General features: G+C 45.1%; 1 protein-coding gene across 7 annotated transcripts in view; it reads left to right on the top strand.

The window, feature by feature from the left end:
• LOC140284937 (receptor-type tyrosine-protein phosphatase mu-like) overlaps positions 1-24,562 on the top strand; it is a 195,647-nt gene that overhangs the window by 157,003 nt on the left and 14,082 nt on the right. For 5 of the 7 annotated variants that reach the window (XM_072378986.1, XM_072378987.1, XM_072378982.1 and 2 more), the window contains 8 exons: positions 1,445-1,557; positions 3,679-3,753; positions 5,058-5,084; positions 10,674-10,864; positions 18,421-18,508; positions 21,014-21,090; positions 21,193-21,229; positions 23,603-23,700. In XM_072378986.1, the coding sequence (XP_072235087.1) occupies positions 1,445-1,557; positions 3,679-3,753; positions 5,058-5,084; positions 10,674-10,864; positions 18,421-18,508; positions 21,014-21,090; positions 21,193-21,229; positions 23,603-23,700 (706 nt within the window). The remainder of the gene's footprint in view (positions 1-1,444; positions 1,558-3,678; positions 3,754-5,057; positions 5,085-10,673; positions 10,865-18,420; positions 18,509-21,013; positions 21,091-21,192; positions 21,230-23,602; positions 23,701-24,562) is intronic. The other 2 variants (XM_072378984.1, XM_072378983.1) reach the window with 1 other exon arrangement.

Here is a 24,562-nt window from a genome sequence, read left to right as displayed (position 1 = left end):
TGTGTTGCTGGTGTTTGTGTGTTGCTGGTGTTTGTGTGTTGCTGGTGTTTGTGTGTTGCTGGTGTTTGTGTGTTGCTGGTGTTTGTGCGCTCAGGTCTGAATCACAGAAGAAGAAACGCTGCAGGTTTTTACTGAACCACAGAAAAAGAAGATGGAGACGTGAGGGGGAGGAGGGCAGCACCTCGCCTCAGGGCACTTTCACAGTCCTCCATCTTAACCCCAACGTGCACGATGCGGCTTTCACTGATGTTTAAAAGCCTGGTTTTCACAGTTATTTATATATTTCAGCAGTTTCCAGGTCAGGGTTAAACTTTGCAGCGAGTGTGAGTCTGTGTGAATGTGAGCAATCGGACAAATGGATTTTCTTTCTTCAGACTCTCAGAATAGAAAGAGAAAAACATGGACTGAGTGGAGAAACAGACGATGGACAGATGAGAGGATAAAAGGATGTTTTAAAGATTGTTTTTGCTCTGCAGAGCTTATGCAACACACCAAGAGAAACACAGAGGTTGTTAGAGAGAAAAAACCTCCACAAATCCACCGAGATATCAGAGAAAGATGCTGCAGAATCTTCTGGATTCTGACTTTCTCAGAGTTCAGTTTGAGGAGCAGAAACTAAACTGACTGAAGATTAGAATCTGTAACAGGCAGCTTCTAAATGTGAAGGAATCTGTCTTTAAACGCGAGTCCATCACCTGATGAAGTTAAAACCATTAAACCTGATGAATGGTGCAACTGAATATTAAAGGAAGAAGAAGAATAACAATGAGTGATTTTTAACGAGCATGAATTTTAGAAGCAGAACTAATTCTCAGATACCAGCTCAGCCTCGGCACATTCTCCTCACGCTCTGCGGTTTAGTTTCGGCTCATTGAAGAAACTCAGGCTGTCATTCCACCTTAAGAAACAAACGCCTCATTTACGACTCTTTCATGGTGCACAAACTGAGAAATAACAGAACTGCTCCACCTTCACAGCGACTGACACGGGTAGAAACCCCCAGTTCCACCTTTAAACACATTCATCCTGAAGTGAAAACAGTTAAAAGTCACCTGAACAGAGAAAATAGAGCCGTAAAAACTGTTTCAACAGCTTTAGTTTCAAAGATTATTGGAAAGTCTTGGAGGCAAAATGTAGAGAAATGAGAACTGGATCAATTCTTTTCAACAGGACTGTTTATTAAGATCATGATTAGTCTTTCCGCCTTAAAGACGCCTGTAAACGAGCTTCAGCTGGCTGTGGATTGGTTTTCTGGTTAAGGAGCTGAGTTCACTTTGGAAGAAACCAGGAATGATTAGTTAATCTGGCCCGGTTCTGTCAGAGAGTCGGTTCTGATGTTGTGTTCAGAGTTCAGAGGCTGGTTTGTTCACTCAGCAGGAATCAGGACAACATGGAGTCAGACTGAGGAGAACTCATGGCTGTCTGCTGGATTCTGTCTCCACAGGAAGTTGGCAAAGAAGAGGAAGGAAACTCTGAGCTCCAGACAGGAAATGACTCTGATGGTCAACAACTCTCAGCACACAACTGTGGTGGACACGCACACACTGAACGGGCGCAGTGAGTACACACACACACACACACACACACACACACACACACACACAGACTCACACACACACACACACACACACACACACACACACACACACACAGACACACACACACACACACACACACACACACACACACACACACACACACACACACACACACACACACACACAGACACACACACACACACACAGACATACACACACACACACACAGACACACACACACACACACACAGACACACACACACATGAACAGACACACACACACACACACACATGAACAGACACACACAGACACACACACACATGAACAGACACACACACACACACACACACACAGACACACACACACACACACACACACAGACACACACACACACACAGACACACACACACACACACACACACACACACACACACAGACACACAGACACACACACACACACACACACACACACACACACACACACACACACACACAGACTCACACACACACACACACACACACAGACACACACACACACACACACACACACACACACAGACACACACACACACACACACACACACACACAGACACACACAGACACACACACTCACACACACACACAGACACACACACACACACACAGAGACACAGTCTGAAACAGTCTGGAGTCAGTCTGGAGTCAGTCTGAAACAGTCTGAAACAGTCTGGAGTCAGTCTGAAACAGTCTGAAACAGTCTGAAACAGTCTGGAGTCAGTCTGGAGTCAGTCTGAAACAGTCTGAAACAGTCTGGAGTCAGTCTGAAACAGTCTGGAGTCAGTCTGAAACAGTCTGGAGTCAGTCTGAAACAGTCTGGAGTCAGTCTGGAGTCAGTCTGAAACAGTCTGGAGTCAGTCTGAAACAGTCTGGAGTCAGTCTGGAGTCAGTCTGAAACAGTCTGGAGTCAGTCTGGAGTCAGTCTGAAACAGTCTGGAGTCAGTCTGAAACAGTCTGGAGTCAGTCTGAAACAGTCTGAAACAGTCTGGAGTCAGTCTGAAACAGTCTGGAGTCAGTCTGAAACAGTCTGGAGTCAGTCTGGAGTCAGTCTGAAACAGTCTGAAACAGTCTGAAACAGTCTGGAGTCAGTCTGAGGTGCTCCTTCATCCTGATTGGTGCTGCAGAGCTTTTCTTTGTCGCCCACCTTCATCTTTTTACCAGGTGATAAAACTCTGGTGAACATGAGCTGATCTGCTCCTCTGACATCCAGACGTGTCACACTTTTCTCTGCTGCTCTTTTTTATCTCACAGCTTCTTCCTTCTTGCCTCGGTGCAACTCTTTGTTGTGCTTTTGTGATTTTAAACTACAAACAGCGAGAAACAAGAGAAAACTAAAGAAGTTAAACTAAACATGGAAGCTTTTTGAGGGATAAGTCCTGTCAGATCACACTGAGAGAAGTCAGGACATGAGAAATGAGATCATCTCGTGTCCATCATTAATAATCTCAGCTGTCTGTCTGTGAATCACAGACGGATGGATGCGTCTCTCGGGCAGACGTTTGTCTCCGTGCTGCAGCTTTTACAGCTTTAATATTCAGGAGCAGAAGACAGGCTGCGGGTCATATGACCGAATGTTTTATCATGAAGTGACGGACTGTCAGAGATGCAGCCGGAGGGGACGGAGCTGGATGATGGAGGGATGATGATGGAGGTGTAGAGGACGGAGGAGTCGACCTTCCCTCAGGCGTTCACCCCCTCTCTTTCTGCTCCTTTATTCTCCATCTTATTGTCATCTTCTTCTTCTCTCTGCTGCTCCTGGTTAATACTCGGGTTTCTGTTTCAGTCTCAGAAGGCAGTAAAGCAGGAAAAGAAAGCTGTTAACAGACGTTTTAAGGTGTAAAAACATTCATGTAGAGCAGCATCCTCTGTGGAGACTGCAGATGGAAAGTATCACAGATGCTCAATATTTCTTTGGTCAGAGTTTGCAGCAGAGTCTGAAACATCCTCATTAGAGCTTCAGCAGCTCTGAGATGCTCAAATCAACAAGTTCCTTCAGTCACCTCCTAATTATTCAGACACCAAGAGGTGGAAAGTTAATGCTCCATCGTGGCTGTCCTCACACACCTGGAACTGGTCGACCTTGTGTCTGTGTTTTTGTGCAGGTGTGTCGTCTCCATCCTCCTTCACCCTGAAGACAAACACCATCAGCACCTCCATCCCCAACTCCTACTACCCAGGTAACACACCTCCATGCCCAGGTACATCCCTCACACACACTGACAGTGAACACATCACCTGGTATTGAGGGCGGGGCCTGTTGTGGAGCGCCTTATCAGGGCGCCGCAGTGCAAAGAATCAAGACTTCCCTCTCAGCCAATCCGACGACAGAAGCACATGTTAACAGTAGAAACAGGAAGTGCTGCTCAGGTACCTACACAGGTGATTATTCACAGAGCTGCAGGGATTTAGCAGGATTTCATTTTGGATCTGATCACTGATGCTCGTTCTCTGAATCCAGAACATGAACGTTGTGAGGATAAAACAGACTGTAGCAATGCAAACTGTCTTTATTCATCTCAGTCTGACTCAAGTTTCCAGCAGAACGCCAACAGCTGCCTCTGCACTGCTCCACCTTAATGAACCTCCACCTGTTCACCCCTCCCACCTGAGAACATGCTGTTCTTCAGTCTCTGCTGATGGGTAGACCGAAGGATCAGTCCTGGCATGTGGCCCCAGGTCACATGATCATAAAAACTGACTGAAGTGTGGTGGGAAATTTTCACACATCTCCACGGGAAAAATCGACATTTAGCCGATATTCAGCTAACAGTTAGCGTACATTTAGCCGACATTCAGCCAACGGTTAGCGTACATTTAGTCGACATTTAACCGACATTCAGCCGGCATTCAGCTAACAGTTAGAGTACATTTAGCTGACATTCAGCTAACAGTTAGAGTACATTTAGCTGACATTCAGCTAACAGTTAGAGTACATTTAGTCGACATTTAACCGACATTCAGCCGATATACAGCCGGCATTCAGCTAACAGTTAGCCAACATTTTGCCAACATTCAGCCAACAGTTAGCGTACATTTAGCCGGCATTCAGCTAACAGTTAGCGTACATTTAGCTGATATTCAGCTAACAGTTAGCGTACATTTAGCCGACATTTAACCGACATTCAGCTAACAGTTAGCGTACAGTTAACCGACATTCAGCCAGCATTCAGCCACAGTTGGCTGATCATCTGACCAGCAGGAATGTCAGATGATCTTCTTTTCTTTTTACTTTGTCCTGTCTGTCTATTTATGTCTGTTTTCCTGTCTGTTTACCTGTAATTTCCTCTTATCTATCTCTTTACCCATATTTCCCTCTACCTATCAGTTTACTTATCTGTTTACCTGTCTATTTACCTGTCTGTTTTGCTTTCTGTTTACCTGTAATGTCCTCTTATCTATCTCTTTACCTGTATTTCCCTCTACTTATGTGTTTTCCTGTATTTCCTTTTGCCTATCTGTCTGCTGCTGTTGTGTCCTGCAGATCCCTTCGTACCGACGGCCATTCTAGGTGAGAATCTTTTCTTTTGTTTACAGAAAACTGATGTGCACAGTAGACAAACAGGAATTAGTCAGACAGGTGAGACAGGTGAAAGAAGAGAATAGAGAGAGTGGTATTCTGGCTTCCATCCATCCCTGCTTGCTTCTCGTTTGGCTGCTTTTGGTTCTTTTTTTTTATTTCTGAAGATTTTAAAACCTTTTTTTATTTTTGTCACCCTTCAGTCGTCTTGTTTTTAGTTTCAGATATTTATTGAATTCATATATAAATGCAACAATTTAATTATTTCTATTTATTAGAAATACATAAACTTGGTTTTTATACTAAAGTTTATTTTTGAGCTTTGGTTTCTTTTCTTTTTTAGGTCATTTTTACTATGAATAACATTAATTCATCACTGTTCTTTTGTTTTGTTTTCACCCTGGTTTTGTTTGTTTTTTAAAAATTGACCGTGGGCTTCACTCCATCCCCACATCCACAACATACCTGCGTGTCGTGTTGATGTCACGTCTGTCTGTGACCTTCGACCTCTGCATGGACACAACACGCCCACGTGGACTGGGGGGAGGAAAACAAACTAACAAACAAACTAAAACATCAGAGAAGGCAGTTGGAGGTCTTGGTTTTGGTTCTTGGAAGTCTAAAATACTCATGGATTTGTTGATTTTTGTCCTGTTGATATAAAACCAACACAGTTTATTGATCACTGGTCGTTATCTGTTTTACTTTCACTTTATATTTTGAACTGCCATCCATAAGACTGATTAAATCCTGACTGGTTGTCTTCACTTCTTCTTTGGCGTGTCAGATTTAGATAAAAACTTGGAAACATTGGCTTGAAATGATTCCATTAGCTAATTAATCAGTCCCAGTCAAACAGCAGCAGAAGGAGCCACACCCACCACTGATAAACAAACCTCTCAGACTTCAAATTATCCTCAAAGATATTAAGGTTCTGTAAATTTTCAGTTTTAGGCCCTCGATGAAAAGCTGACCAAACCTGAACGTGTAAGACTCTGAAAACAACCATTAAATGACTAATGGTTAAATGATTCTTTACATGGGCCCAACACTGGTGAGGCTGAACCCAGTGGACATGGGTTCCTGTTGGGGTTCTGACTGGATCACTAATGAAAATGTGCAACACAAATGGACTGATTGGGTGTAATAAATGAAAGGGGAACCACACATGGGACCCACCTCACACCCAGTGTGATTCTGCATTAAAAAGGATTAATGAGGTCAACAGTTTGGGATTCTGTGCATAAACACGAGGCCCGTTTTTTAGACCATTTACTGCCCACATGGTTCAGGGTTGGCTGGAATCTTGTGGGCACAACAAAGAACGTCTTCAGTGGTTTGGGAGTTTCACAGATAATATTTTAATTAACATCGTTTAATCTGACCTGTGGCACTAAAATGCTTAGACGAAAGCAACAGAAACCACTTGGGGAGCTGGGAGGGCCAAATGTGGTCCAGATGGGTGTAAAACAGGAAGTATCTCTGGGTGGAATCATTAGTCGGGTCATGAGATCATTGCAGTCATTCTGTAGCTTTTTAGCACACAGAAATCCCACAATAATGCCACATAAGACATTGGATGGTTCAGATGTCCCTGACCACAGGTCGTACTGAGACATGATATGAACGTTTGTTTGTTTTTGTTTGAAATAGGAGATGTCTTCTTTTTTACGTATCATGCTGTGTAGCCTAACAGAATTACCTGTCCTACCTGTGTTAAAGTAATTGTCACAGGTTTCAGCTAAAGTCCATTGCCTGCTAATGTCTGCTCTGAAAATGCTTCTAGGTTAGTTCCACTTTGAAGTGCCTTGAGATTGTATTTGTTGTGATTTTGGCGCTATATAAATAAACTGAATTGAATTGAATTAAACACCTGAGTCACTGAAGGAGAATGTTAAAACTAAAGTGTTGCGTAAATCCCATTTTTCCTCCTCTTTTGGCTATCTCCTCTGTCTTCAGGGCAGTCATGCTGACATTAGCTAAGCCTTGCTCCCAGGGTCCAGTGAGCCAGGTTAGCAAAATTAGCCAGATTAGCCAAGGTAGCCAGGTTAGCCAGATTAGCCAGGTTAGCCAAGTTAGCCAGGTTAGCCAAGTTAGCCAGCTTAGCCAGGTTAGCCAGGTTAGCCAAGGTAGCCAGGTTAGCCAGGTTAGCCAGGTTAGCCAAGGTAGCCAGGTTAGCCAGATTAGCCAGGTTAGCCAAGTTAGCCAGGTTAGCCAAGTTAGCCAGCTTAGCCAGGTTAGCCAGGTTAGCCAAGGTAGCCAGGTTAGCCAGGTTAGCCAAGGTAGCCAGGTTAGCCAGGTTAGCTTAGACGCTTGCTGCTCGCTGTCATCAGTTAAAACAGAGCTCCTACAGTGTTTGATTTATGCTAGCTGTGTTGGTAGCAGTAGACTAGCTTAAGTCTTGGCTAAAGCCAAAGCTAAAGTTGTTGCTTATCTCGTGTCTCCTCTCTTCTTCTTCTCTTCTGTCTTTCTCTGTGTAGTGCCCATTAATGGTAAGTGGTTAAATTTAGGGCTTAACGGGGGGCTCATAATGGGGGGGTGTCTGTCACCACGCATGGAGCCACGCCCACCACCCACTGTGATGTCAGTTAGTATGGCAAAGCCTAATATTTTTTTCCCTCTGTTACATTTTGATATCACAAATCCAGCCCCCCCACCATCTCATCTGGAACCAATCAGGTTTTAGCACCTATCCTCCTCTGATTGGTTGCTGTTTTTGTTACAGTGATTGCTTCATCTATCCAATCACAAACCTCCATCACATCGCCCATCTCCTCGCCATGACTGGTTGGGCTGTTTGTAGAGTAGAAAGTTTCTGATTGGTCAGTCAGCCCCGAGGCTAGCCAATAAGAACAGAATTAGAGAGTGTAGTGGAAGGTATGTCCGCCGAGTCTTTGCTGAAATGTTCATGTCAGAGTCCTGGATGGTTATTTGAAGGTCAGAAGTCCAGTTTAAGAACCAGTTTACCAAAGAGGTTTGTTCTGTTCCAGGACTCTGAACTCTGCTCTTTTCACACTGCAGCTCTAAGAACCTGGACCTCTTCTCGACCGGTTCAGAGGCCAAACTGGTATTTTCTGTTCCATACTGTATCCTGACCAGTGCCTGGGCCATTCTGTACTGGATCTATACCAGTTCTCTGGCTGTGCCAAACTGTAAAGTAAACTGGGACTGAAACCTGTCAGATTATTGATGTGGGATTGATGGCAGCAGTGTGAAAAGAAATCATCATCATTTCTCCAGACATGTGGTTCGATGTCATGTGATGTGTGTCTGTGCCATTCATCTGTGTTGTCGTGGTAACAGTGTGGGAGACGTGGATGTGGACCAGGTCTTATTATTGGACAGTTCTGGACAGACTTTGTATGGTTTTATTGTCAGTAACACATATCTGGTTTAGATGTTCCTCAAGCTATTTGGTCTTTAATGTCCAGGCTAGTGATTCTGATCACTTTTACCTGCATTTTAACACATTTATGACCAGTAACATTGTAACATTTCGCTGCTCGAGTCCTGACTAGAACCAGGAAATACGACCATATTAGTCCAGAGCTCAGGTCTCTGCGCTGGCTTCCTGTCGCTCAGAGGATAGACTTTAAAACAGTTCTGCTTGTGTACATCTCTGACACATTAGAGCCATATGAACCAGCTGGGACTCTGAGGACCTCAGGGAGGGGTCTCCTGCTGCTGCCCAGAGTCAGGACTAAACAAGCTGAGGCTGCGTTTCAGCTTCATGCTCCTAAAGTCTGGAAAAGTCCTCCAGAAGCTGTGAGACAGCCTCAGCTCTGTTTAAATCCAGGCTAAAAACAGTTTATTTAGCTGTGCATATGACAGCTGAAAGTATTTTATCTTTTAATTTAATGAATTAATGATAATTTTTTATGTTTTTTGGAATGATTTTATTTTGCCGCCTTGTGATTTTATGTAGCTGTAAAGCACTTTGAATTGCTCTGTGAAATTGTGCTCTACAAATAAACGTGTTGCCTTGCCTTACAAGGACTGTCAAAGCTGGTAGTATATCAGATTTTATCTAAATATTAAATATGTAGATTAAAAGCTGTAAGATTCTGTAAAGTTATGTCCTGTCCCAGGGGATAGGAGCACAACTTAAAAACTTAAATAGATCTTCCCGCCCTGGCCCTCAAACTAAAGTCAGACAACTATCAGACAATCCACCATTTCATTTACAACAAACAAAAAATTTACAGAAACCGAGGCCAAACAACAAAGAAAAGTAACTATCTTAACCCACAGTTAAGCGCTGACTGTGTAAAAATAAACCCAAACCTGACTTCTTACTTAACATAGACAGGAAAATACCCGTGGAAAGAAAGTTCATCCCTTCAATGAACTACAAAAGGTGATGTTTCTACATACAAACTATGTTCAATGCAAAGTTACTAAAATAATTCAGAAGTAATCAGTTCAACCGAACCGATGTTAAGGCCCAAGCAGATAGAAAACTATTCAACAGTCCATCATCACCAATCAGCAGGTGACACTCAGTGGGGATAATCAATCACTTTGGAATAGATCCAAACAATCCAAATAATAACAAAGATCCTCTAAGAAAATATGACTCACTCAAATACACAAAGAAAGATGCCAATATAGAAGATACACAAAGATAGGACCAGAGTTATAACATGTCTTATGTGCCTTTAGGGTTAGGGTTGTAATGGCACAAAGTGGACTGATGGAAGTCAAACCCCAACTCAAGAAGAACGTTTTCACTGCTTCAACAGCAGGAAAACGACAGAAACCACAGAAAATAAAACTAAATGTGGGATTACATCAAGTGTGTTTTTCAGGACACAGATTGGTCTCTAAGATTTACTAGTTGTTCGGAGGTGTTCTCTGAAAAGATGAGTCCTCAGATGGACCCCCCCCTGCTCTTATACCATCTGACAGCTGGTTTCACCATCATGGAACCAGACAAGGTTCCTGAGAAGAACACAGTGGTCCAGAAGGAGCTTAAGCCTGTATGACTGAGTTTAAACAGCCAAAGGAAGTGGTGTTTATTACAAAGAGACGGGGCCCAAGTACGGCGCCTTGGGGGACTCCTGCAGAGAATCGAAACCTGGACGTTTGTCCTTCATGAGATTTTCAAAAAACACCAAATGAAGTAATATTCCAACCAAGATTTGCTCAGTTAAATTATATCAGACCGGAAAAAACAAAGAAAACCGTCTGGATGCAGCGTGGATGCATCGTTGAATAAATTTAGTTCTCGTGTAGAGAGTCCTTTAGAGAGATTTAGTTGAAGGTTCCTTATTCCATGTGGATATCTCTGAGAGAAGAGCTGAAGTTCATGTTGAAATGTTCATCTGACAGAAATCACATAGAGTTTAAAACTTAGCCCCAGAGGATGTCTGCAGCGCTCAAACTCAACAGAGACTGGTTCATCTTTTCACGTCCATTTCTCCCAACACTGGAGATGTTCAGTCTGTCCAGAATGAAGCTAAAACAGAAATTCAGCATTTCTTCTCATCTCTTTGTTCCAGTCCAACATGCTTGCAGCATCTTTTCTGCACCTGTGCAGCCTCTGACCGGCCTTTCCTCTGCCCTCTGTTCTTCCTCCAGACGACAGTCACACCATGACCAGTGAGACCAGCAGCCTGGTCCAGTCCCACTACAAGCAGCGCGAGTCGGAGCGGGAGGCGCTGCCTTATCAGACGGGACAGCTGCACCCGGCCATCCGAGTGGCTGACCTGCTGCAGCACATCACCCAGATGAAGTGTGCAGAGGGGTATGGCTTTAAAGAGGAGTACGAGGTGAGAAACATCACCCTCAGCTTCATACAATACCTTACTTTCTGAAAGATTCAGACTTTTCAAACACCGTTCTCTCTTGGATCAGACTTTATGCTACACTGGAATTTAAATCTGGGGGAGGTCACAAAGTTTAATTGATCTGTAGATAAACCCAACCAAGACCCTGTTGGTTCATTAATAACAGGCTAACGTTGATTAACTAAATCAAGTTAGCAAAAGACAGCATGGGCTAATATTGCTAACTTAATTAATAAGCTTTCTAAGCTCCTTCCTAATATACTTCATGGACTGTAAGCTAAGCACAGACTGAAGAGGATGTTATTTTAATCAACATAAAAGCTTCATCCCTGACGTAAGAGGATGTAAGATCTGGACTAAGAAAGAGTTGTTGATCTGGAACAAGTTTTCCAGCTTAGAGTTCTTACAGTTTGTCAAAATACAATGAACTGGTTCAAGATCAGGAACTGGTTCAGAACCAGAACTGAAACCATCCCAGTGACACCTCTCTGAGGAGCTCTTAGGAAGCTTATTACTACAACCTGATAGTTTTATAACCCACACGAGTTAACTTTGGGGTCAGAAAGTAATGAACTCAGAGTGAAGCTTGAACTTTAGTCCTTAAACACGTCTGCCTGTTCGGACGATTAAATCTCCTGGTTCTCTGATGCCCTCAGGCACAAACAGTTGTTGTATGAGAATCCCTCATATGGATTGTATGTGATGGAACAACCAAACGACTAATGTTGTTGTTCAGGTTTTAGACCCAGAACAAGCTGCTCTGCCTCCATGTTTGTTGTGGTTACACAGCAGAGTTTTATCTAATCTAAAATGAGGCCCAAATGTCCTGCACAGATCTATCGTGAATACTTTGTTGGTGGGCTGTAAATTTAATTTGCACTTCGTGAGGAAACCATGAAACAAGCTAATTATTAGGGGGAGTTAGCTTAAGCTAGGTGAAGAAGACAGTTGAAGCAAGGCAGAACCAGGAGATAATGCTCTCAGCCAGCCAAGTGAGAGGGAGCCCAGAGCTGAAGAGAAGCTAGCTGACTTAGCTTAGCTTAGCCAAGAGCCCGGAGGCCACAAACTCAGCCAGCAAGTAGCCGACAGGGTGCTTGGCTAGTTTGGCTATATTAGCCAAATTAGCTTTCAGGCAAACAGGTCTTAATCTTCAGAGGAGCTACGTCTCCTGAATGCTCGGCTGTGAACTTGGGAAAAAATTAGAGGGACCTCCAGATCCACGAGCTAGTCAAGCTAGCAAAGCCAGCTCTCAGTCGACTGAACGACTCCCAGCTGAGGGACCACAGCTCTGGAGATTCAGGCCTGTTTACCTGAAGAACCTCTCAGCCAAGCAAGCTCACAAAATCTGTGTTATTTCGGAAGGAAGCTGCAGTTTCCCTCGGAGCCTTTCCACCTTTTTTAAATCCAACAGTTGCAGAACTCCTTTAAAGGTGCCTCAAGCTGTTTTAAACAGTCTAAAGTGCTGAAAATCATAATGAGGTGCTTTAGGAACCCAAAGTAAGCTGAGCTATCTTTACTGAATAAACTGACGCGGGTCGGCTGGGAGCTGAGAGTTGAGGCTGGGATTTTAAATATGTGAAGTCGTGTTCATCATGGCTGCCTCACATATTCTGTTTGTTTGGAGAGTTGTTTGCTTCCTCAGAAACTAAGTAGGGGCTGTGTGCCCAGCTGTAGGGTCAAAGGGTCGGCAGAACAAGTGACACATACACTTTATCTGTCAGGATCTGCAGATGAACAAACTGCTGACTGAAGACGCCGTGTTTATTAGAGCGCTTCTGTTTAATCTGTTTAATTCATCTCCTGAAACGCCGGCAGCAGCTTCCGGTCTGAGAGATCCGGCGCCCTCTTGTGGAGCACATTTCAGGGCCAGATTCAAACATATTGATCTAAGTTTGAGTAAAGAAAACAGAAGTGACTTGAACGTAGTGAGCTGCACTTAGTGGGGGGGCAGAAAGGCCTCTGATCAATGAGTGGATCTGTGAGCGCTATAAATCCATTAATATGTGGATGCTCAGGTTATCAAATGATCAGCTAATCATTCAGCAGGAAGAGGAAGAAGACAAGCCAATAATGTTTCTGTGCAGACACACGGTGTGTGTGTGTTTCCCATTTCAGCACGAAAACTTACTAATGGATGTTACTTACCTGAACACACAGGCGCACACACTCTATTTTGGCCCATTAGCTGAGGGGGAAATCTATAATGTATATCTGTGTGTTACTGTGAGTGTGTGTGTGTGTTCAGGTCTGGTTGCCTGCTAGCGGGCTGCCCTCAGGGCTAATCCATTATACATACTGAGTACACACCCACTCACACACACTCCGTATTTTCACCCTCCATTTGCAGAAAGTTAGCGGTTCTGCAGCCTGATCCACAGCAGAGGGTCCAGTCTGTGACCCGGTTCTGCTCGGCTCAGTGTTTCTTGTGTCGTTCTGAGTCAAACAAAACTAATTCTGCATGTTCACATGTTCTCTGACCAGATTAATTCAGTTTGTGTCGTCCATTCAGACCTGAAACATTTTCTGAACTGGAACCTTTTGTTTCTTAGCCACTGAAGAACAAAGAAACTTTGAAATAAAAACTAACTGAAAGCTTAAAAATTAACAAAGAAAACAGACTCATTTTCAGAAGAATGCAGCTACAAGAAGATATGATTTAAAAGTTCTTTGTTCATAAAAAAACATCATTTCTACACCTCAGACCTGCAGCATCCCATAAAGTCAGTGAACCTTTTCCCACTTTGTGTCCTTCTGCCAACACTTAAAGCCGCTCTGACTCTGAGGAAACCAGGTGATGCAGAGTTCCAGCTGTTATTTTGTCCCATTCCTCCTTAAACAGGTCTTAAGGTGTGCAGCAGTGCGGGGGGGTGGTTGTTTCTCTGCTGGGGACAGGTCAGGACTGCAGGCAGCCAGTCCAGCACCCGTACCTCTTCTTCCTCAGCCAGGCCTTTGGACTGTGGCAGAATGTGGTTTTCCATGGTCTGCTTGAACAATGCTGGGACGTCCCAGGAAAAGATGTGGCCTTGAAGGCAGCATATGTTGCTGTAAAATCTCAGTGAACTTTTCTGCATTAATGCTGCCGTCACAGAAGTGGAAATGAGCTTTGCCCCCTGATCCAACCCCATACCATCACAGAGCCTGGCTGCAGGGACTGGCTGCTGACAGCAGGCTGGATGCTGCTTTTGCTCTTTGCTCCATTTCTTCCAACAAAGATGTGGAATACTGATGGGTCTGACCACAGCACACGTTTCCACCGTGTGACGGTCCATCCCAGACGCCTCCGAGCCCAGAGAAGTGGACGAGGTTAACATCAGGCTTCTTCTCTGCACAGTAAAGCTTGTGAATGGAACTCTGTATTGTGGTGCTTGACAAAGGTTTCCACAGTAATCCCTTGTCCATGTGCTGCTATCAGCTGCTGATGAATGACGGTTCTTGATGCAGCGTCTGAGGGGTCAGAGGTCACGGGGTCCAGCTTAGGCTTGCTCCCTCGTCCTTTACCCTGAAACTCCTCCAGGTTCCCTGAATGCTTTAATGATATTCTGCTCTGTAGAGGCAGAAATATGCAGATCCCTTCCAGTCTTTCTCTGAGGAACATTGTTTTAAACTCAAACTGGAGCTCCTCTGAACATCTTTGCTGCTCAGACTCAGTCATGGCGGCTGCTTCAGGACCAGATCAGGTCACAGTCACCTGTTAGAAGAAAATATTATTATTTCCCCAATCAAACAGTTTCTGGAACAAGTTGCAGGTCTGAAATGTAAAAATTATGTTTATTAACAGATTAAATTGGGCTTATGAGACAGAACATGAAATTTATTGAGTTTGTTTAATTTTGCAGTGAAATAAAAGTCAAAGTTCAGGTAAGAATCACTAAGATTTTCTTTAAATCTGATTTTCTTCGCTCTGTGGAAACGAACTGACTTATGAACTCTTTGAAATGTTTGTTGTTTCCTGGTTTCAGTCTCAGGTGTGTCTCCACACGATCAAATATTGATCACACTGCTGATTTTTCCAGCTAAAATGATGAGTTGTTTGTGTTTACATCTTAAACATGTATTGATTATCTGTGGCAGAGGGTTGGGAGTACATTATTGATCCGAGTTCTGACTCAGATTAATCAGGTGTTTGCTGTTTTCATCTGTTTTAATTCTGATTATCATCAACATTTAATGACTGTTCTGCTGTGATCGGTTCAGTCGAGCTGAGCGCTCCACTGACTGTTATCTCCTGATCCCCTCCATGCTATGCTAATTAATCTGATTGGACAGCTTAACGAGGTAAGACGCCTTCTTGGTTCTCAGATTCTTAACGTTCTGTGTCTTTGTGACTAAATCTGGGACTAGCATCACACACTCGTTAGCACTGTAGCTGAATGCCAGCAGCTGCAGTTTGTGCCTGTTTGTGTGTCAGAAACCATCAGAAACCCACCATGAGGGTTAGGGTTAGACTCCTCCTCCTGTTCTGTCCTCCAACCATCTGAAACAGACAATATTCAATCGTCCTTTTTGACAAAAGAAGATTTTAAAGTGTAGAGGACTCTTTGTGTTGTGGTACTCCACCACATTAAGTCTGACTCCTTCACAGGTCTTTCTTCTTATTCCTCCTCCTCCTGCAGTCCTCAGTTCATCCTGTCTGACGCTGTCTCTTTAAGAAGCCCTCTCTCCTCTTATTGGCCAGCTTCTGGAAGCCTGTTGAGGGTCAGCACCCAGTGGCTTTGAGCTGGTTGTGAACACGCTTTACCTCAGCACACCAACCTTCAGCTCCTCAAACATCACATACAGACAGAAGAAAAGGGCAAAGCTTCTGTTGGAGGGTTTTGGAAAGAGAGCTTTCGGGCATCACAGAGCAGTGCACTGTGGGTCCAAATGTCACGGTTTGAGGCTGCAAACCAACAGAATGCTGCTGTTCTTCTTCCTGTTTGTGCTGTTCACACATCCAACGACGCTTACTTCAGTTAGAAGGAGGAAAAAATCACATAAAATATAATCCACGACCATCCAGCCCACATGTGTTCTGTGGGCTGGAGAAGGGTTACGACCTTCTGGGCCCGAGGGATTCTGCAGAAGTCCAGCGGTCCCAGAGTTTCTTTTGTTCCCTGTAGAACACTCAGAGCTGTGTCCACCTTCTGGGTCCAAAGTGGTTCTGGTTTACAGTGTCGGACCCCTCCAGGGCTGCCCCTCGTCTCCGGTCCTGTTCGGGTTCTCTTGGACAGGATCTGGAGGTGCAGTCCGCTACCAGAACCGGGGCGTCCCTGTCTGGAAACTGTTGAAGACTCAGCTCTTCAGAGAGCATCTCCTGCTCTTCCCTCTGCGCTCTATCTCTACTCTCATGGTTTATGTTCAGCCTTTTATCCAAAGAAACTTCAGTTTTTTAACAACTTTCAAGTTTCAGTTCAGTCAGAAACTCTGAGGTCAGCTTTAATATATGTTTAAAGGACAGAATCCCAGCAGAACCGGTCCAGAGGTCCAAAGTCAGAGTTACTTAGAGGTATTTTCTGAGGAGATGAGTCTGCTGGAACCACCAATGAGAACAGTCTGATTCAAGATTCAAGAAGCTTTATTTATCCCAGCAGTTATGGACCAAGGGGGAAAGAACTAAATAAAATAAAATAACATAAGTAACTATAATATAAGTACAATATGTGCAGATTAGCAGCCTCCATAAAAAAAGCAGTAAATAGAAACACGGGATTAGGAGAAAGTGTCATTGTATAAGTGACATTTGGCCTCAGGACGCAGTGTTTCCACTGATCCTCTCGACCTGAAGGAAATTAATTTAACAGTCTGATGGCCACAGGCAGAAAGGACTTCCTCTGGCGATCAGTCCTACAAAGGGTGGAATGAGTCTGTTGCTGAAGGTGCTTCTGTGGGAGGTTAGCACCTGGTGGAGAGGGTTGTTGTCCGGAAACTGCAGTTTACCCAGCATCCTCCTCTCAGACACCACCAGCATAAAGTAAAAAGAATCGGTCCAAGCACAGAACCCTGAGGAACTCCATGACTTACTCTGGTGTGTGAGGAAGATTCTTCATTTACAAGAACAAACTGGAATCTATCAGATAAATATGACTTAAACCAGCCTAATGCAGTTCCTTTAATCCCAATAACATGTTCAAGTCTCTGTAACAGAATGCTGTGATCGATGAAATGAAGCTCTGAGATCCAACAGGACAAGAAACAAGTCCGCTATCAGAGGCTAAGAGGAGATCATTGGTAACTTTCACCAGTGCTGTTTCTGTGCTATGATGCACTCTGAATCCTGACTGAAACTCTTCAAACTGATTATTTATATGGAAATGATCACAAAGTTGAACTTTAGACCATAAAGGGAGACTGGATATAGGTCGATAATTAGCCAACACTTCTGAATCAAGAGTAGGTTTTTTAAGTAAAGGTTTAATTACAGCAACCTTAAAAGTCTGAGGAACATATCCTGCCATCAAAGACAGATTGATCAGATCCAATATGGAAGTATTGATTAAGGGGAAAACCTCCTTGAACAGTCTGGTTGGGATTGGGTCTAACATACAAGTTGATGGTTTAGAAGAGACTATTGCTGTTGTTAGCTCAGAGAGATCAACTGGACAGAAGCTGTCTAAATACAATTCAGGTTCTAAAGATACTTCTAAAGCTGCTCTACTTGATGATACATCAGTGATAATAGTGGGAAGGATTCCATTAATCTTCTCTCTGAGAGAAACAGTTTTATTGATGAAGAATCTCATGAAATCATCACTGCTGAGAGTTAAAGGAATACATGGCTCAGCAGAGCTCGGACTCTTTGTCAGCCTGGCAGCAGCGCTGAAGAGAAACCTGGGATTATTCTTATTCTCTTCTATCGATGATGAATAATAAGCAGTTCTAGCTTTATGAAGTGCTTTCTTATACGTTATTAAACTATCTTTCCAGACTAATTGAGGCTCTTCTAAATTAAAGGCCACCGTCTCTCCATCTTTCTTGAAAACCAGTGAAATAACAGAGAAAATATGACAGATGTTTTTTACAGAATGCTGCTGTGCCTGCAGCCTGTTACCAGCATACAGGTTGTGACCTTTAACCTTTTCAGATTCAGCAGGTAACCGACAGCACTGAGGCAGCTGCTGCCAGCAGTCATTAATTCCTTCCTTCCTTTCATTCTTTTCTCCATTTTATTTTTTCCTCCTTTTGTTCCTCGCTGTCAGTCATGTGCGTGCACGTGTGCGTGCACGTGTGTGTGTTGTTGTCGATGCAGTTTGATGGATGTCTGAAGCTGTTGCACTCACACACACGTCTTTCTGCTGGCATTTTAATGAGCGACGGAGGAACCTGCTGTGGATCAAAGCGTGGTACGCACACACACACGTGCACGCTCACGTGCACACGCACAGGATACGGAGATGCAAACAGAGCATCCCCGGGTATGTGATGTTACACTGCATCCTGCTGGCTCCTCCCTCAGCAGGTCGACGCCGTCTCTGATTGACCGACCGCCGTTGGACTTAATGAAGTGTGTGGCGAGCCCAAAACGCCATCACTCATAACGGCGCCTCTCTGTGTGTTCGCAGAGCTTCTTCGAAGGACAGTCCGCTCCGTGGGACTCGGCCAAAAAGGACGAGAACCGCATGAAGAATCGCTACGGCAACATTATCGCCTGTAGGTACCCACACATGCTGTCACATCCTGAGGAAAGTGGGCAGGTAGAACTCACCAGACACTTTTGGGTCTAATCTGGGCCTCTTTTGGTTCTGAATGGTGCTGTTTGGACTAGATGTGGGTCATGTCTGGCTGTCAGTACCATCATTCAGAGCCAAATGTGACCAGATTTGGGCCTGTGCAGTCGGGTGACTGCAGCAGAATCAGAACATGTGGAGATGATGTGGCTGTTAGTCCAGGCAAAGGACTGGTGGCTCTGTACTGCCCCCTGCTGGCAGACTGCAGGAAGCCTGATTACAGCAGTCTCTCACACCTGGCTGTTTCTGGATGTTCACCTGCAGAACTTCATGTTTCATTTTCCTGTATCGCTGTCCTGCTTTTACTGAACCACATCCTGCTTTTACTGAACCACATCCTGCTTTTACTGAACCACATCCTGCTTTTACTGAACCACGTCCTGCTGATGTGCTCCGGGCCCAGAGTTTTCCCCGGGTCCTATCATCCATGACATGGAAAGATGGGTCATTCTGTCCCAGAGCTGTGGCTGATCAGGAGGCAGTTTGTGCCTGACCCAGTTCTTCCACATGCCCCTATGGTTCGGGCCCCTATGGTTCGTGCCCCTATGGTTCGGGCCCCTATGGTTCGCCCCTATGATTCGTGCCCCTATGGTTCGGGCCCCTATGGTTCGCCCCTATGGTTCGCCCCTATGGTTCGCCCCTATGGTTCGTGCCCCTATGGTTCGTGCCCCTATGGTTCGTGCCCCTATGGTTCGGGCCCCTATGGTTCGCCCCTATGGTTCGGGCCCCTATGGTTCGTGCCCCTATGGTTCGGGCCCCTATGGTTCGCCCGTATGGTTCGTGCCCCTATGGTTCGTGCCCCTATGGTTCGTGCCCCTATGGTTCGGGCCCCTATGGTTCGCCCCTATGGTTCGGGCCCCTATGGTTCGTGCCCCTATGGTTCGGGCCCCTATGGTTCGCCCGTATGGTTCGTGCCCCTATGGTTCGCCCCTATGGTTCGCCCCTATGGTTCGTGCCCCTATGGTTCGTGCCCCTATGGTTCGTGCCCCTATGGTTCGTGCCCCTATGGTTCGCCCCTATGGTTCGCCCCTATGGTTCGTGCCCCTATGGTTCGCCCCTATGGTTCGTGCCCCTATGGTTCGTGCCCCTATGGTTCGTGCCCCTATGGTTCGCCCCTATGGTTCGCCCGTATGGTTCGTGCCCCTATGGTTCGTGCCCCTATGGTTCGCCCCTATGGTTCACCCCTATGGTTCGTGCCCCTATGGTTCGCCCCTATGGTTCGTGCCCCTATGGTTGGGGCCCCTATGGTTCGCCCGTATGGTTCGTGCCCCTATGGTTCGTGCCCCTATGGTTCGTGCCCCTATGGTTCGTGCCCCTATGGTTCGCCCCTATGGTTCGCCCCTATGGTTCGGGCCCCTATGGTTCGCCCGTATGGTTCGTGCCCCTATGGTTCGTGCCCCTATGGTTCGTGCCCCTATGGTTCGTGCCCCTATGGTTCGCCCCTATGGTTCGCCCCTATGGTTCGTGCCCCTATGGTTCGCCCCTATGGTTCGGGCCCCTATGGTTCGCCCCTATGGTTCGGGCCCCTATGGTTCGGGCCCCTATGGTTCGGGCCCCTATGGTTCGCCCCTATGGTTCGGGCCCCTATGGTTCGGGCCCCTATGGTTTGGGCCCCTATGGTTCGGGCCCAACAGGCCCTTGGTTGACTGAGGAACTTTGATGAAGCTGCATTTTGTTTTCTCTCTAAGCTTATTTTATTTAATTAGTTTAATTAATTAATTATTTGATTGTTGGAAGACACACACACACACACACACACACACACACACACACACACACACACACACACACACACACACTTCAGCTGAGTGAACGTAATTAAAAGGTTATTAAATTGTTATTCGATCTTTAGTTCAGACTAAGTTAATTAGTGCTGATTATGTCGAGCGTCACCACGACAACAAGCTGGCCAACTAACATGCTGTGTGTGTGTGTGTGTCTGTGTGTGTGTGTGTGTGTGTGTGTCTGTGTGTGTGTGTGTCTGTGTGTGTGTGTGTGTGTGTGTGTGTTTTTCTGTGTGTGTGTGTGTGTGTCTGTGTGTGTGTGTGTGTGTCTGTGTGTGTGTGTGTGTGTGTCTGTGTGTGTGTGTGTGTGTGTGTGTGTGTCTGTGTGTGTGTGTGTGTTTGTCTGTGTGTGTGTGTCTGTGTGTGTGTGTGTCTGTGTGTGTGTGTGTGTGTGTGTGTGTGTGTGTGTGTGTGTGTGTCTGTGTGTGTGTGTGTGTGTGTGTGTGTGTCTGTGTGTGTGTGTGTGTCTGTGTGTGTGTGTGTGTGTGTGTGTGTGTCTGTGTGTGTGTGTGTGTGTGTGTGTGTGTGTGTGTGTGTCTGTGTGTGTGTCTGTGTGTGTCTGTGTGTGTGTGTGTGTGTGTGTGTGTGTCTGTGTGTGTGTCTGTGTGTGTGTGTGTGTGTGTGTGTGTGTGTGTGTGTGTCAGATGATCACTCGCGCGTTCGTCTGCAGTCGCAGGACGGAGACGGCGACTCCGACTACATCAACGCAAACTACGTGGACGTGAGTAACACCGGGTGGATTTTTCTGTTTGCTGTTAATGAAACATTTTAAATAAAGTTGGAGCTGATTCTGTGCTCAGATCTTCCTCCTTGTGTTTCCCAGGGATACCATCGGCCCAACCACTACGTCGCCACTCAAGGTGAGAAACTCCTCATTGTGATGACGAGTCGTCCAGTTTTCATCGCCACAAACTTCATACATTTAACACTTTTAAACAACTTTTAAACAACTTTTAAACAACTTTTAAACAACTTTTAAACAACTTTTACCCCTGAAAGCATCATGAAAAGTTAAAGGTGACATGTTCTGCTCTTTGTAACCATTTTTCTGAGGTCTTACTGAGATTTAGACAGACTTTGGTCTGATTACCTGTTGGTTTAAGCTCAGCAGCTCTCCATCTGAGGCCTGTTTGAACATGTTAACAGTCTGTTTTCAGGGTGGAGACTGTTCAACTCCACCCTTTGGGTGGTGGTAAACACCAACATAATGAAGCTGTTCCTTCAGTCAGACCAGAAACACTCCAGGGGCCTCATGTTCAAAGACTTGTGTGGATGTCCTACTGAAACATGGCGTACGCTCAAACCAAAATGATCCCTTAGCACAAAAATACATTACATCAGGAAAACCGGCTCTCGCTTTAAATTGCGCTTTAATGTTGGCCTGTTGAACTGCATTGTGGGAATTTGATATACCTGCTGAGATGCAGATAATTCTCCCACTCGGCTCGGCTCAGGGCCGACCGGTACAGTCCCAATCGGTTGGCCGGCTCCCTCTGGATGCCCCGGTTGCTTAAACCCCAGCGTGCACGTCACCTGTGCACGAGCAGCGCACGGCTCCTCGCTGTGTTGCTCCAGCGCCGCCGCAGCTCTGCCACAGCTCCAGGAGGATTGGCCTCAAAATGGCTGATGAGCCATTTATCATCATGTCCCAGCAAATCCTCTCAGTCTCTGAACACACGCTCTCTTCTGATTACACCATTTACAAAGTCTTCTATGATATATAATATATAAAAGTCTTCTATAACAGCGCTAAAGCAGCCATTGTTGTTATTAGTATGCACAGCAGCACTCTGCATGCTTTTATATCCTCTCTAACTGTAACTGCAGACTCATGGGAGTGTTAACCGTTCAGTGTTAACTGTTCAGCATTAACTGTTCAGTGTTAACTGTTCAGTGTTAACCGTTCAGTGTTAGCTGTTCAGTGTTAACTGTTCAGTGTTAGCTGTTCAGTGCTAACTGTTCAGTGCTAACTGTTCAGTGTTAGCTGTTCAGTGTTAGCTGTTCAGTGTTAGCTGTTCAGTGTTAACTGTTCAGCGTTAGCTGTTCAGTGTTAGCTGTTCAGTGTTAACTGTTCAGTGTTAGCTGTTCAGTGTTAACTGTTCAGTGTTAACTGTTCAGTGTTAGCTGTTCAGTGTTAGCTGTTCAGTGTTAACTGTTCAGCGCTAACTGTTCAGTGTTAACCGTTCAGTGTTAGCTGTTCAGTGTTAGCTGTTCAGTGTTAACTGTTCAGTGTTAGCTGTTCAGTGTTAGCTGTTCAGTGCTAACTGTTCAGTGTTAACTGTTCAGTGTTAGCTGTTCAGTGTTAACTGTTCAGTGTTAGCTGTTCAGTGTTAACTGTTCAGTGTTAGCTGTTCAGTGCTAACTGTTCAGTGCTAACTGTTCAGTGTTAGCTGTTCAGTGTTAGCTGTTCAGTGTTAGCTGTTCAGTGTTAACTGTTCAGTGTTAGCTGTTCAGTGTTAGCTGTTCAGTGTTAGCTGTTCAGTGTTAACTGTTCAGCGCTAACTGTTCAGTGTTAGCTGTTCAGTGTTAACTGTTCAGTGTTAACTGTTCAGTGTTAGCTGTTCAGTGTTAGCTGTTCAGTGTTAACTGTTCAGCGCTAACTGTTCAGTGTTAGCTGTTCAGTGTTAGCTGTTCAGTGTTAGCTGTTCAGTGTTAACTGTTCAGTGTTAGCTGTTCAGTGTTAGCTGTTCAGTGCTAACCGTTCAGTGTTAACTGTTCAGTGTTAACTGTTCAGTGTTAGCTGTTCATGTGTCTCAGATGTGCACATCACTCAGTCTGAGGACAGATTTATTTATCATAACAGTTTCCCACAGTTTCAGCCCTTTCCACGGTCATTTCGCTCTGAAAGCGCCACTTTAGGGGGCGCCACATCAGCCAAAACACACATTTTGTCTTTGGACTTCTGTCCAAGTTGACATTCTGTTGATCATTGATCCTCCTGAACAAACACGGGTTTCAGTGTTTGTGCCAACGCGTCAGAATGTGAGCATGCATTCTAAACCTCTGTGTGTGCACGTGTGTGTGCACATGTGTGTGTGTGTGTGCACGTGTGTGTGTGTGTGTGCACGTGTGCGTGCGCGCTTTAAAACACTTGAGGACAGGAATGGATTAGCATGAACTAATTAGCTTGTAAAAACACAGACAGTCAACAGTGATTAAAAATATCCGAGCGTGTGCGTACGTGCGCTTCATCTCAATTAATTAACGTGCTTCTGCTGGTGTGTGTGCATCAGGTCCCATGCAGGAAACCATGTACGACTTCTGGAGGATGGTGTGGCAGGAGAACACCGCTGCCATCGTCATGGTAACCAACCTGGTGGAGGTGGGCCGGGTGAGTTGTTGTTCCCGCCTGATGACGGCTGGGACTTCATTTCCCGATTTCTCCTGCTGCAGTTTCATTATTCTAAGAGTTTAAGATCGGAGGCTCGATCAGAAGAGCTGATCACTGGTTCTGATGATCAATAATGGAGGAGAAAGCAGGATCAACAAACTGTTTTCACCTGAACTCAACAAAACCAGACAAACAAAGGAATGAAAACAGCTTCATTCTTACTGTGTTAACTTGGTCTGTCTTTATTCGTCCTATATTTCAGACTCAGTGGAGGGTTTAAAAGGGAAAATGAGTCAAACATTTTAACTTCCTTATCTCTGAATTTAATACTGACCCAGAGTCAAGTGTCCTGATCAACAGTTCTGCAGCTTTCTGAAGCTCTTTCAGAGTTTTTCTTTGGACATTTTCTGCTTTTTCCCTCATCTTCAGTCCTTTGCAATATGACCTTTAGGCCTAAAAAACTATCTCCAGCAGATGAACAGGATCTGAAAGTGATGTCCTTAAGAAAGAGGAAAAAATCCAGCTGTGACCTGACAGGACCTGAGAGATGCATCTGGACCTTCAGCTGATCCATCTACTGTTGGCCCAAGCCTCATCAGAAATGGGCTCCATGGAAGGGTGGCTGTCAAGAAGCCGTTCTTAAGGAAGGGAAACAGGGAGAAAAGGCTGAGCTGTGCCAAATGACACAAGAAGTGGACTGAAAATCAGTGGCAGCAGGTCTTATGGAGGGATGAATCCTCCCCAGAGCCCGGACCTCAACATTATTGAAGCAGTGTGGGATCATCTGACAGAGAACGGAACAAAAGGCAGCCCACATCCAAAGAAGAGCTTTGGGATGTCCTTCAAGAAGCCTGGAGAACTA

This window comes from Leuresthes tenuis, unplaced genomic scaffold (assembly GCF_036924035.1).
Source record: "Leuresthes tenuis unplaced genomic scaffold, fLeuTen1.0.hap1 SCAF_24, whole genome shotgun sequence".
In the NCBI taxonomy this organism is placed as follows: domain Eukaryota; kingdom Metazoa; phylum Chordata; class Actinopteri; order Atheriniformes; family Atherinopsidae; genus Leuresthes; species Leuresthes tenuis.
The sequence above is the reverse complement of the archived record's forward strand: the minus strand, read 5'-3'. Positions and strand labels throughout refer to the sequence as shown.